Raw genomic sequence first — 15,354 nt, 5'->3', positions numbered from 1 at the left:
ACTAGATAAGTACAGTCTTAAATCTGGTACTACCTTTAGTTTATTTCTTTATTTTGATTTAAAACAAAAACAAAGTGAAAATGCTGGCTCATACAAATGTGGTAGAAAACTGAGAATTTTACAAGTTCTCTATATTAAAGATGTAAATTCAGTTTTTAGTTTTAGCCACCTAGCCAATTGAAAAAGATTACATTGTAAATTATTTGCTTTTCTACTCATTAATGACATGTGTAGTATTAAGTGATAAATGTACTTAAAGTCAAATTGCATACATTAATTTTCACCAGTGTTTATATATAGTCTAATCTTTCTAAGAAAGAATCTGTTCTGTATGCCTGTCTTCTCATTTCCCGCTGGCAAGAATTCCACTGAATGACTGTTCTTTGTTGCCAACCAGTTCATTTGTAAATCTGCCAGTTAAGGATAAGTTTAAATCAGAAAACAGCCTTAAACTGCAAGGAAAGAGGCTTGTTTTCTGCAAAAGATTTTGGTGGTCTTGTGGTGGTTTCAAAATGGCTTGTGTTGTACATGCCTAGCGATCATTGCTTTCAAACAGCCAAGTATATTGCTGCAACAGTGTAAATGTTGGTGGCATCTTGGTCATGTGATTACATAGCTGATTACAAAGGTTTGATTACAGGGAAACAGACAGGAACCAGAGACTATTTCAGTGCACTGTACAGAGAAATATGCTCATGCATGTGACCATCTATTGGGAATTGGCTATTGAATGAATGTTGAATCCTTGTGGCATTTAGAAACACATTGATGACAGTAATGTTAATAACATTTAGTAAGAAGCAGTCAGAGTTTGATGTAATTGCTGTACAGTCAGAATGGCTGTGCACACAGTCATGATTTTTGAATTGCTGGAGTTCTTTATGTATTTGAAAAAATGAAGCCATATGTGCGAAACTTGCTGTAAACCCCCCCTCCCCCCAATCTTTCTACTTTGCTTCTAATCTTCTTTATATTGGTTCTGTTTGTGCAAAATGTTAAGTTTAATATGATCAATATTATCCGTTTTACATTTTGTAATACTTTATCTCTTGTTTGGTCATAAACTCTTCTCTTGGTCTTAAATCTGAATCCAGGGCCAGTGCTTATATCCACTGCACCACCTAGCTGCCCCTCATTATGCATTTTTAAAAAATAAATTTACCTCTGTGGCATAATTTGTCTTGCTAAATGGCAGCAAGGCATGGATTAAAACATTCTGAGAAACTAAAAATGAATATTAGATGCAGGGTAATGAAGAGTCGGGTTGCATGGTGCTTACAGAGGTGCTCACATGGGTAAACACTATCATGTAACCACTGGGAAAGATTTTAAAGTCAAAGATTTTAGCAATGAAATGCATGATAAGATAAGGCGAGCTGATTATTTTGTATGGGCAGGTTTGAAACGTTGGACAACTAGAGTGCTGTACTCAAGCTTTTGTGATATCAGAAGAAAGTTCATGTTGAATGAACCCCATTAGTAAACTGATGGGAGTACATGTTCTAAAGTCTTACAGGATGGGCAAGCCTTATGTATGGATTGTAATAAGCATAGTTGGAGGAATGAAATCACAGATACGTTTTAGTATCCAAGGAAAAAATTATATCTGGTTTCATATAAATAAGATTTCATTTTAAGACAATTTAGTTATAGCTAATTTAGCTCATTTTTTGAGGCTTGGTAAGGAAGACTTTTGCATTAACTATTATTTATGGATCTGTAATATCACCCCTGGGGGGTATTCTTTACCCAATTACATATTCTTACCCTATGGGACTCTTTTCCCCATCTCCTATGAATACTCTAAGGAGAATTTTGTAGAATAAGATCATACCTCATTCTCTCCTTTACTCTATGCTCTGTTGAATAGGTATGTTTTCTCACCAAGGCTGTCTTAACTCATTGCCTCCAATTCCTCTCCTTTTGCTTCTTCTTAGCCCTTTGAATTCTAACGTCTGGCATCATTCACATGGAATTCCTACCTTCAAAGTTATTGATATTCATATCTTTTTTGAGTATTCACTTGTTTCATTACTTCCCCAGAATATCCTGGTCTCCATTTCATAGAAAACTATTGCTTATAAAAAAAGAAAATAAGAAAAAAATTCAATAAAATTAACCAACATTTAAAAAGTCTGACATGCTTTTTCTCTTTTCTTTTAAAATTTTAAAAATTTATTTTATACTTAAATACAAAAATGAGAAAAGAAAAAAAACCATTGCCATGTACACAGTAGAACATAGGAAAGGATTCAGTATAAAACAATAAATTTTCCATTTCAAGAAAATCTATATAATAAATGTTATACATTGTTTACAAAGCTCCCCAGATTTTTGTTGATTTCTTATTGGTTTTCTTTTGTTCTTTGCTATGTACTTTTATTTTATCCCCCCCCCCAAGAAGGTTCAAATTTAGCATGACTATATATAAACAGATAGATATAAAAATACACACATGTACACTCATACACATATATGTAACACCCACCATACTTATTTCCATCTGTCATCTGTTTTTCTGAAGATGGATAGCGTTTTCCTCATTAAGTCCAAGTCTTTCCATGTTTTTCCTTGTGAACCAGTTCGTTTCCTTCACAGCAATATTTCAACCCATTCACATCTTGAGAGACTTTCTGTAAAAGTTTCCCCCCAATTTTCTGTGTTCCTTCTATTCTTGGCTATGTCTTTTATTTATACCAGAAAATTTTTAACTTAAAATAATCAAAATTACCCATTTTACAGTTCAATAATGCTCTCACCTTATAATATAGTTTAAGGTCTGATACTGCTGTTTACATATTTTTTCATAGTTTCTTTGAAGTTCCTGACCTTTTGTTCAAAATGAGCTGTTATTTTTTTCTAATTCAGTAAAATAATTTTTAATAATTTAATTGGGATGACATTGAATCAGTAGATTAGGTAAAATTGTCATTTTAAATTCTATTGGTTCTACCTATTTGTGAACTATAAATATTTCTTCGATTATTTGTGTAAAGTGTTTTATGTTTAAGTAAGTATGTGCTCAGGTATTTTATACTGTCTGGTTATTTTATGTGGTCTAAAATTTTGAATACTATGCTGACACATGTAGTTTCTGTTTTTCTCTTTTAATTAAATCTGTTTTAACTTTTAACTTTGAGATCCTGATTACTTTCCTTGCTTTTTTTTACATGATAAATTCTACTCCTGCCCTTTATTTTATCTTTGTGTGTATCTCTCATTTTATGTTTCCTGAAAACAACATCTTGCTAAATTCAAATTTTTAATCTGCTATCCGTTTCTGTTTTATGGATAAATCATTTCATTCCCATTCTAAGCTATAATTGTGTATTTTCCTCCTTCCAATTTTGCCTCAGTATCATTCTCATTCTATTCGCCTTATGTCTCCTCACTCTTCTGCTATACTTCTACCTGCTACCTTGCCCTTGTAAAAAAGTCCCTCCCTTATCCTCTCCCTTCAACTCCTTGCCCTCTATTTGTTTCTGAATTTGGAACCTTTTTTTTTTTTTTGGTGGGGCAGTGAGGGTTAAGTGACTTGCCTAGGGTCACACAGCTAGTCGAGGTCACATTTGAACTCAGGTCCTCTTGAATTTAGGACCAGTGCTTTATCCACTGTGCCACCTAGCTGCCCCTGAATTTAGAACTTTTATACCCTTCTAGATTTAGATATATGTAAGTTTCCATCACTAGTCACCCTCCCCTTCTAGCCTTTTCTATATCAATTCTTCCTTTTATGCCTCACTTATATGAGATAATTACTCCTTTTTATCTCTTCCTACAGTTTCAGTTTTTAGAATCCCCGCCATCATACTCCACAGCCAGCAGGGGCTCCTTCCCCTGTCTCCTGCACTCACCAGGTGTGTGCTGCCTCTTCCCTGCAGTCACAGCCGGAGATGTTTCTGGCCAGCGCAGCTGCGCTTGGTGTCCCTGGACAGAGTAGAAGGTCTTTCAATCTTATGCTCAACCAGCCGGGCCGGGTGCCCCTTCTCCCCCCCCCCCCCCCATGTCTGTTAGAGGAAACGTTCGAAGGCTGAGGCTGCCTTTCTGCCCCCAGGGCTTCAGTTTGTTTATCCTGCAGAGTCAGCTAGTAGATGTGTGTGTACTTCACTCTGAAACTGATCCCCTGGAGGTTGGGTCTTTCCTGGGGGGTCGTCTCTAATTGCCTTAGGAGGGCGTCTGCTCTACCGCAATTGCGTTTATTTCTGCTGTTCTGAGGCGATGCTCTGCTTTTTTTGTGGAGGAAATTTGGAGAGCTGAGTTTTCTAAGCTATTCCCCAGAGAAACTGGGAGAGGTAACTTTATGTCTCTTCTTCTTCATTATAACGCTACAGTATTCGTTTTTTTATTCTGTTGCATTTCTTTCAATTTGTATCATTATAGTCATTGTGTTTGTTGTCTTATGATTCTTCCTTTATTGTCTTCCATCATTTCATGTCTATATTCATACTGATTTTTTTCTTAAAGCACAGGAAAATTCTGTTTCATTTATGTATCATAGTTATTTAGCCATTCATCATTTGCTAAAGATCTATGTTTCTAGTTCTTTGTTACTATAAGTATTTTCACGTGTAGAACTTTTTTTTTTTTTAATCTTTGACCTCCTTGGGATCTACTTTCAATAGAATCCTTGTTCCAAAGGAATGGGTCTCCTGTCTCACCTAGACTGGAAGTGCAGTGGTGGACACCCATGGGCTCAGTGCCACTGAAGATCAGCATAGATGTAACCTGATCCATTTCTGATTGAGACTGGTTAGTTCAGTCCTCCTTAGGTAGCTTGGTTCCCTCCCTTTTTTCTCCTCTTCCACTCACATACCCATGGACTAAATTTAACTCACTGAAGCTCAGAACTCCCAAGCTCAACAAGCAATTTACCAGCCTGTGTCCCACATTAGAAAAAAATTACAGGCATGTGCTGCCAACCCCTGTTAGATCCACTTTCTTTTCCCCCTATGCCTCTCCCTATCCCTATTGAGGAAGCAAGAAAAACATCTCCTGATTCATATACATACATACATACACATATATATATACACACACACATACACAAACACACACACACACACACACATATATATATATATATATACACATATACATAGTTAAGCAAAACATTCTTAAATTGGCTATACTAAAAAAAAGTCTCATTCTGCACTTTGCAGGATTAATCTCTTGCAGGAGATTAGTAGCTCGTGCCCCCCCCCAAGTCTTCTGGACTTAATTAGTCATTGTGTTCATTAGAGTGGGATGGGAAGTACACCCACTGACCCCAGTAATAGAGACTGGAGGAGAAAGGAGGCCAAAGCATTGATTTTATTTCTTTCCAAAGAAAGGTGCACCACACTCACTGGGACAACCAGGAGGTGTGACACACTGGGATTAGAATCAAGTAGTTTTTATACTTTTTACAGACATCTAATTTGAGCAAAATGCGGTAATTGGGTTCAGCAATAAATCATTCTCCTGGAATGTTCAGCGATTACTTATTTTGCAACATTTTCAGTTTCTGCAACAAATTTATCATGTCTACATAATGTCTTGGTGCAGACTCTTTGAAACAATTTTTAAGTTGATATGCCTATATTTAGAAAGGGGGATAGTAGCTTCCCATTATTGCCTCTCTCTAGAGAAAAAATAGAGAGAAATAGGGGGGCTCTAAAGGGCTTTAAGACTTTGAGATCAGATCACTAGGCCAAAGGGGGGGCACTTTCCATCTCAGTGGAGGGTCATATCCATATGTCCCTCTCACTACAACTTTCAAAGTTGGTTGTATCACAGTATTGTAAATTGTTCTGGTTCTGCTTATTTCAATCTGTTTTAGTTCACACAACTCTTCCCTGGTTTCTCTGAAACAGTCCCTTTCATTATTTTTTTTTCTTTCCTTTTTTGGGGGGGGGGGGCGGTGAGGCAGTGAGGGTTAAGTGACTTGCCCAGGGTCACATAGCTAGTAAGTGTCAAGTGTCTGAGGCTGGATTTGAACTCAGGTCCTCCTGAATCCAAGGCTTTATCCACCTAGCTGCCCTCCTTTCATTATTTCTTAGAACACAAAAGTATTGTCACAACCATATATTTGTTTACCCATTCTGCCAATTGATGTCCCCTTCTCTCCAGTTTCCAATTCTTTGCCACCATAAAAAAGAGCAACTATAAATACACAAATATTTTCACGTGGGCCATTTTCCTCTTTTTTTGATCTCTTTGAATTATGGATCTAGTAGATATTGCTGGATCAAACAAGTTACACAGTTTGATAGGTTTTTAAGTATAGTTAGTTCCAACTTTCTTTCCAGATTGGGTAGACTAGTTCACAGTTACACCAATAGTGGAATTTGTCTCCCACAACTCTTCTAACATTCGTCATTTTCCTTTTTTCTTAACTTTGACAATCTAATGGTGGAATCTCAGAGCTGTTTTAATTTTCATTTTCCTAATTATATTTTAGGGAAGAGGAAAAAATAGTAAGAAATAGCCTAAAAACTAGAAAATGAAAGTTTGATATTTAATGAGTAAAAGGACACTTACTAAATTAGTTTATATTTTAAATTAATGAAATCAGCCCATATGTTTCATATTCCAATTGTGTTTTATGTTAAGTTAAATTTTTTTTTTCTCTTAAAAATCCCTCAAATCAGTGTGCCCCCTTCTTGTCCCCTGCCAACACATGGCTTCATTCTTAAAATTGGATCTTGTGAAGACAGGGAGAGGCAGGTAATAGAAAGAATTGAAAACAACTGCCTGTAGATAAGATACATATACAGGATGAGATACAGAGAGTCTCATAGAGGGAAGGCATTATTAGTAAGTATATATTACTATGTGCCAGGTACTATACCAGGGAAACTTGCAGAAGGTGAGATTTTTAGCTGAAACTTGAAGGAAGCCAGGGAAATCAGGAGACAGATGAAGAGAACGTTTCATACATGCACAGTCAGGAAATGGACTGTTTTGGCAGGGAACATTGAAGAGAGCCCAGTGTCACTGAATTGTAAAATATTTGAAAAGGTAAGAAGAGACCAGGTAATTTTTTAAGCCAAACAGGATTAAAGGATTTTATGATTGCTGAAGATTATTGAGAGAGAATGGATGTGTCCATGCATGGGTGTGTGCGTGTGTGCACACACTTGAAGTAGGAAAGACCAACCAACAGTTATTCTGTGTATGAAATGCTGAGAGCCTGTACCAGATTGGTAACAGTGTCAGAGGAAAATACAGGCATTCCATATGTTGGAAGGTAATGAAGAAATCTTAATGTCAAATTTCTCAAAGGATTTAGATTATAGATTTAGTTATATTCTTACTCAAATGAAATCTAATGTAATGTTTGTTATGTAAACATGGAACTAAATTTAAACCAAGTAATATGTCTTTTGAAACGTGCATATAAATTAATTAGATATGATTTGGACTAAAATATAAAGGTAGTAAGATGTGAACAAATGAACATTTTAAATAAATGTTTTACATTTCATGTTATTTTTTTAAAGGGCCATGGTTTCAACCTCTGTAACTGCTAATTTTTGGCCTGGGGCAAGCCTATTTCAGTGCTAGGACAAAAGGGAATAGTTAGGAAGAAACATCTTGTGGTAGCTTCCTATTTTAACTGATTTACTTAGTAGCTGCTAAACCTGAAATATACTTCAAGTGTTGCCATCATTCCCTCAGTTTTTCTGGTCTGGTTGCCTAGGCATTGTGTAATTTCTAGTTTAATAGTATAACTTCATGCAGAACACTAGTGATGATGTTAACAACTTAACAAATGAAATCTATAGTATAGTGAAAGGGAACAAAATGTAGATGGTGGTTGAAGATAGTGCGATTTTGTAGGTCTGAATATATACCCTCATAAATTTTTTAGAATTTAGTTTTTATTTTATGGAATAAGACAAACATAATATGGTATAATAAAAAAGATTGCACTTGAAACTGCAAATCTATTGTGTACAACTTACTATTCCTTTTAAATATATAATAGTTGTGATGTAGATTTTTCCTCCTTTTTTCTTCCCCCCAAGTCCTAGAGATGGCTGCTATTAGATACAAATATGTATATATGTGTGTATGTGTATGTCTATATATTTTTTTGTGTGTGTGTATATATATATATAAATATATATATATAAAATCATTATATATACTTATCAGTTATTTGGATGCAAATAGAATCTTCATAAGTCCTTTGTAGTTAATATTGGTATTTACACTATGTGAGAGAAAAACAATCCTCTTCTCAATAATTCTCTGGAACTCAGCAGCAATGTGACTAAGGCTCTTTTATTTCCTTCTCATGAGAAGGAGCCACCCTAGTGTGCAACTAGTGGGTGCAAAGAAAGGGTGCTCGCAGGCCCTATTTTATATCCTAGGCGCTAACAGGAATGGACCCTCCCCATTTTCATCATTGGTCTGATTACTGAAGGGTTATAATCTACACGCAAAATTTAGCTAATCAGAATGAAGTATTCCCATCCCTCTTCCTTATATGGGTGTAACTCAGGAATGGACCTTATTCTTCCTTATATGGACACAACTCCAGAGCAGACCTTATTCAGGCCAGGGCTCCTTGAATCATGTGATTTTGTTAGCTAGAGGGGGAGGGGGGTATCTGAGACCTTTGTCCTACAAACAGGTCAGCAGGAAGAGTATGATTGACTGTTATATCCTCAATGAGAGGAGACAACTACCCATTTTCTCACACAATAGTAAAAATGATTTAGTCACTCAAAGTTGTTCTTAATACAATTTTGCTGTTACTGTATACAACTTTCTCTTGGTTCTGATCATTTCTTAGAGTTGTAGTAGTATCATATCACAGTCATATACCACAACTTATTTAGCCATTTCCCAATTGATAGGCATCCCTAAAATTTTCCAATGCTTTGCCACCAAGAGCTGCTGTAAGTATTTTAGAACATAAATAGATGCTTTTTTTTAAATCATAGAAGTATTTTATTATTTTCTATGTAATGATAGTTTTCAACATGTTTTTATAAGATTTTTAGTTACAAATTTTTATTCCTCCAACCCTTTCCTCCCCCGGAACATATAGATTTTTTTCCTTTTTTTCTCTAATCATCTTTGGAAATAGAGCCCAGGGGTATAGGCAGTTTGATAAGTTTTTGGGCATAATTCCAAATCGCTCTCTAAAATGATTGGACCAGTTCACAGTTGTACTAACAGTGAATTAGTGTCACAATTTTTCCACATCCCCTCCAGCATTTGTCACTTTCCCCTTTAATCATTTTAGTCAATTTGAAAGCTGTAAAAATGATATAATTTTAAAATTTTAGATGCTATAGTATTTGGTACATATAGGTTCAGTATTGATGATTGCTTTATTGTGTTATATGGAACCTTTTATCAAAATGTACAGGGTGGACCAAAAGTCCCAATGTTTTACTAACTTTTTGAAAATTAGTTTTTCTTGATTTACCCCTATTTACAAGATTTGATTTTTCACACAAATTCATTTCTTATATATATACTTTATATGCTATGATATTATAAATTAAAAACAAAATAAAGGAGTTATTAAATATTGAAATCCCTTTGTGACTTTTGGCCCACCCTGTAGTTACCCTATTCATCTCTTTTAATTAAATCTTATTTTAGCCATAACTTTGAGATCAAAATTACTACCCCTGCCTTTTTTGCATCAGCTGAAGCATAGTATATTCTACTCCAACCCTCCATTTCCACTCTGTGTGTATCTCTTATTGGTATATTGCTATTTTGGGGGTGATTGTATCAGGAGCCCAGTGGATTTAATGTCTTTCCTCCACCATATTGGCTCCGTCCCCCTTGTATCCTTATTCTTAAATGTGTTATTGGATTCAAATATTTTAACTTTCTAATTCTTTCTAATTAATTTTCTAATTTTTTACTTTCCATTTCTGTTTTATGGCTGAGTTTATCCCGTTCATACTTAGAGTTATAATTACTATTTGTGAATTGGTTGGGGTTTTTTTCCACTATTGTCCTTTTCAGCCTCTCTTTTTACCCAGTCACTGTTGCCTATTTTCTACCATTCCCCCTCCTATTCCTCATTGTATCCAGCCCTCTAAAAAATCCCACCCCCCATCTAAATCTTAACCTAAAAACTGCTCTAAAAGTTCCTCCCTCTACCCTATCTTGCAGTTCTTTCACCTCTCCAGACTTCTACACTCCTTCAGATGTATGTTATTTCCTCTTCAACCTAGATGAAAGTTAGGTTCCAACATTACCAGCCCTCCACCCCCAGCCTGCTTCCTCTGTAATTTTTTCATACGCATCCCATTTTAATGAAATATTTTCTCCTTTTTACCTTTTCCTACCCAATGGTGTTTTTTTTTTCTACCCAGTGTTTTTTGTTTTTGTTTTTGTTTTTTGCTGGGCAATGAGGGTTAAGTGACTTGCCCAGGGTCACACAGCTAATAAGTGTTAAGTGTCTGAGTCCACATTTGACCTCAGGTCCTCCTGAATTCAGGGCCAGTGCTTTATCCACTGTGCCACTTAGCTGCCCCCAGTCTACCCAGTGTTTTTAAAGAATTATCCCATCATACAATTCAGGAATGATGACAGTTTTAAGAATATTGTTGGGGCAGCTAGGAGCCCTGGAGTCAGGAGGACCTGAGTTCAAATCAGGCCTCAGACACTTAATAGACACATACTAGCTGTATGACCCTGGGCAAGTCAGTTAACCCCAATTGCCTCACCAAAAAAAATATCGATAACATTTTCATCCATAACAAGTAAACAGTTTGACCTTAATGAGTTCCTTCTTTAATGTTTTTCTTATTTTTTTCTGGATCTTTTATGTTGAATTTTTCAATCAGTTATGGTCTTTTTGTCACAAATGCCTGAAAGTCTTTGAGTTTGTCAAATGTCTGTTTTTTTCATTCCAGATTATATTCAACTTTGCTGGGTAACTTATTCTTTGCCACAACCCCAGCTCTTTAATATTCCTCAGTCTTTTAGTGTTGAAGTTGCTAGGTCTTGTGAAATCCTGACTGTATTTCTGCAGCATTTAAATTGGTTTTTTTGTTGTTGTTTGCAATATTTGCTCCTTACCTGGGAGTTTTGAAACTTTGCTATGACATTACTGTAAATTTTCTTCCTGGGATCTCTTTCAGGTGGTGAATGGTAGATTTTTTTTTTTCCTACTCCTACATTACCCTCTTGTTCTAGAGCTTCAGGGCAATTTTCCTTAATAATTTCTTGTATCAATGTGAAGAAAAGGACTGCTCAATAATTCTCTGGAACTCAGCAGCGGTGATGTGTCAAAGGCTCATTTATTCTCATTCTTGTGAGAATGGCCAATCCAGTGTGCAGCTGCTAGGTGCAAAGAATGGGGGCTTGCAGGGCCTGTTTTAATTTAAACCCTAGTCCCTAGCATGAATGGACCCTCCCCTTTTTCATCACTAGTCTGATTACTCAAGGGTTACAGTCTATGCACAACAACTAGCTAACCAGAATGAAGTACTCCTAACCCTAATTTCCATAATTATTCTTTGGGTTCTTAGCCAATGGTGATACAGGAACAATTCTTCAATCCTCCCATATAGGGACATAGCTCAGGAGCGGACCTAATTGAAACCAGCTCAGGGTTTCCCTGAACCATGTGATTTTGTTTGCTGGAAAGGGGCTGGGGGTGGGGGGGAGGAGACTTTTTTCCTCAGACAGGTCTGGAGGCGTGTAATTTGAATGGTGACTATTATATTCTTATTGAGAGGAGACCATTCCTCATTTCCTCACATGGATTTTTTTAAGCATAATTTTCAAGTAGTCCAACAATTCTTGAACTGTCTCTCCTTGATCTGTTCTCCAGGTCAGTTATTTTTAGAATGATTTAGAGATGTTTTAGAATCTCATTTAGAATTTTTTCTAGTTTTATTATTTCTTGGTGCCTTATAATGTTATTCAATTCCTCTTGCCAGATTCTAATTTTCAAGGAGTTATTTTCATCCTTAAGATTTTGGACCTCCTTTTCCAGTCAGTTAACTTTTCAAAATTTTCTTGGATTGCTTCTCCACTGCCCTGCGCCCCCATTTTTTCTCAAATTTTCTTGATTTTCTAATTCTTTTTTTAAGCTCGTTCAAGAACTCTTTTTTGACCTTGTGACCATTTGACTTTACTCTTTGGGCAGGGAGTGGCTTTTTTAACCTCACTATCTTATTCTGAATATCAGATCTTCTGTATCATATTAGCTATCTATGGTTCCTTTTTCTTACCCCCTTTTATATTAATTTTTTTTAGCAGCTTAATATAATCAGGTTTTAATCCCAAATTGTGGGTAATGTTGCCCCAGGTTTCAAGTTCTCCTTACTGTTATTTTCTGAATTCTGTCCATAGGCCCAACCTCAGATACTCTTCTCCTCCCCCAGCCACAGTTAGGACACCCAGCCACACTGTTCTGAAAATGTTGCTCCCTGAAGTACCACATTCATCGAGTCAGCTTACTCCTCCTTGCCCATAGCTAATACCTGGATCAAGTCTGTTCAGCACTGATAGGCCTGGTAGCCAGAAACTGGTAGAGGTGGGTGGTGGTGGTGGTGGTGGTGACAGTGGCAGAAGGTAGAAGGGTCCTTCAGTCTTCCCCTACTCAAGCAGTCTGCTATTCATCAGATGAAAGGTTGTGAGGTAAAATTTCCTGAGATGAAAGTTCTTGTTGTTGAGTGAGGTAAAAATTGAGTTAAAATTTCTTGAGGCCTACAGTGCTTGCCAAGTAGCTTCCAGGGCATCAGCCAGGAGGTGTTTATGCTTCACCCAAGCCAAACCTCAGCCCCCAGAGTCTTTCCTAAGGACCTCTCAAGTTGTCTTAGGAGGACAGCTGCTCTACCCCTTTTGATTTTTGTTGCCCTTCATTCATGTTGTGGTGATTTTCTGTCTTTTTGTGGAGGAACTCTGCAGAGCCTGGAGATTTCTGGCCTATTCCACCATCTTCCCAGAAATGCAACCCCCACCCCCATATACTTCTGTTTTGTTTTTTGTAAATTTTGTGGGGCAATGAGGGTTAAATGACTTGCCCAGGGTCACACAGCTAGTGTCAAGTGTCTGAGGTCAGATTTAAACTCTGGTCCTTCTGAATCCAGGGCCTGTGCTCTATCCACTGCACCACCTAGCTGCCCCCTATCCCCCATATATTTCTTTTGTGGGGGGGGGGTCGGGGGGCAATTGGGGTTAAGTGACTTGCCCAGGGTCACACAGCTAGCAAGTGTCAAGTGTCTGAGGTCAGATTTGGACTCGGGTAATAAGTAGCTAACTACATGATTATAGTAAAATTCATTCCCATTAAAGTATATTTAATGTAATCCTTTTATTATCTTTTGCAGTTGGAGTGATACGATGCCCAATATGCCGCCAGGAATGCAGACAGATAGATCTTGTTGATAATTACTTTGTGAAAGATACATCCGAGGCACCCAGCAGTTCTGATGAAAAATCTGAACAGGTAGGCTAATTACTTTTAACACACTGATGTTTTTAAAAAGTTTGAGAGACTTATTTTCTGGGTAATTTAATAATTTTATTAATGAGGCTAGCATGTTTATTAATAGAGATCAGTAGCACTTTGGGATGCCAAAGACCTTTCATGGTGTTGGGCTCATCCTTGGAAGAATGGGTGTTCTGAGGGTGGCAGTCACTTCTGATTGGTTAAGTTAATGAGAGAATGAATATTACAGTGAATGTCTGGACTATATTCTAATGAGGGTCTTGAGGTTAGTGAGTTGTATCACCCAAGACTTAAACAAAGAAACTTAATCAATTTCCATAATACCTGTCTGACAAAAGGGGGAATCCACATTTTCCCAGACCTGAGTAAACTCAATGAGCAGAAATCCATTCATTAGCCTAAACTTAGAATTTCTAGATTTCCCACACTGGTTGATTTCTGGATGAGGAAATAGAAATGGGGAAAACCTTGGTCCTGATTCAATAGTTATTAATACAAGAGAGAAATAATCATCTCTCAACCAGAAGGTAAAGATTGACCGTATTTGTATCAAATGGACTAGTTTTATGAGAAAGAGCGTATAGTCTCTTAGAATTAAGGCTCCAAGAAAAGGCTTAGTCTTATTCAATACTCACAGACATATTTAAAAGAGCAGAACCAAGAAAATGTTTTATATCATAACAATAGTTAAAAGGAACAGCCTAAGAACTCTGGTTAATGTGTTGACCCACAATGATTTCAGAGGAATAATGATGAAAAATGGTACCAGCCTCCTCATACAGGTGATATAAATAGATAAAATGAGACTAGTTTATGGTTTTGGCAGTGTGAGGATTTGTCTTTTTTAACTCTGTGTATGTGTTACAAGGGTCTCTTGAGTGGGGCAAACGACCACCTACTCAAATATCTGGAGTCAGAAAGTGGAAGTAGAAAAAAAAAGAGTTAATTTTCTTTCTTGAGAAAGGGCATACACTTGAATATGGCAAGTGCTCCCGATAAGGTAACACCCACCCACCCACCCCGTCCCATTGGCTGGTTGTAGAGATGTACAGTCTACACATGATATCTAACCCAATTAGAGAACAGGGGAGGGAAGGTCAAACAACAAAAAAACAGGATGCAGGGGTCCCTAAAGTTAAAAAACAAAAGCAGGATAAACAATTAATACAATAACAAGATGTGCCATCTGGTTTTTTTTTTTTTTTTTTTGAGAACACACTGCTCTCTTCTTCCTCTTCCCCCCCACTCTCAGTCTTATTTTTTCTTTTCCCCAGTAAGAGTTTGAAGATTTAAGGGAGAAAAAGTAAATCGGTATTCATTGGAAAAAAAGATAAAATTCAATTTAAAAAATATAGTACATAATTAGTTCAAATTCCTCTGCGATTTATACCAGTGAGGAAATCCCAATATATGACAAATGTGCATGCTAAAATCTAAGGTTCTAAATTAGTCAAAAGGGATATCCTTTACCCCCACCCCTCCCAACATACACCCTGGCCCCCAGCAGGAACATGATGAAGAAGACAGGTTCATTTTCTTAAGGTCATTATTTAAGAAACCTTAGTCCTCAGCACTTTCAGTCCCTTTAGAAATACAGCAAGGAAAGAGCTTCTCTCTGGCACACTGTTGTAATACAGAGCCACAGTATAGTCATCCCATCCATGAATATTGGTGGGTCATAGGGGCCATATTTAAAAGACAGGACCTGGACTCTGCTGCCCCAACCAGGAGTGTGGGAGTGAGCATAAGCTGGGTCCAGTAGAGTTTCACTGGATAACTGAGTTGGGTTGTTTCTAGCTTCTTGGGTCCTTTGGGCCAGCATGACACTTAGCAATTGTATAGCTAAAAAAAAAATCAAAAATAAACTGCAAGGACGGCTACTTTTGCCAACTATCCCTATAGACGTGAGTGAAGAGAAGAAAGTTACTAAT

The 15,354-nt window shown here is 36.9% G+C and overlaps 1 protein-coding gene across 1 annotated transcript in view; it reads left to right on the top strand.

The window, feature by feature from the left end:
• The window catches only part of TRIM33 (tripartite motif containing 33), a 159,557-nt gene that overhangs the window by 58,849 nt on the left and 85,354 nt on the right, over positions 1 to 15,354 (top strand). The window contains 1 exon segment of the mRNA XM_044000548.1: positions 13,302 to 13,420. Coding sequence (XP_043856483.1) covers positions 13,302 to 13,420 — 119 coding nt within the window.

This window comes from Dromiciops gliroides, chromosome 4 (genome assembly GCF_019393635.1).
Source record: "Dromiciops gliroides isolate mDroGli1 chromosome 4, mDroGli1.pri, whole genome shotgun sequence".
In the NCBI taxonomy this organism is placed as follows: Eukaryota; Metazoa; Chordata; class Mammalia; order Microbiotheria; family Microbiotheriidae; genus Dromiciops; species Dromiciops gliroides.
Note: the sequence above shows the minus strand (reverse complement) of the source record. Positions and strands in the feature narration are given on the sequence as shown.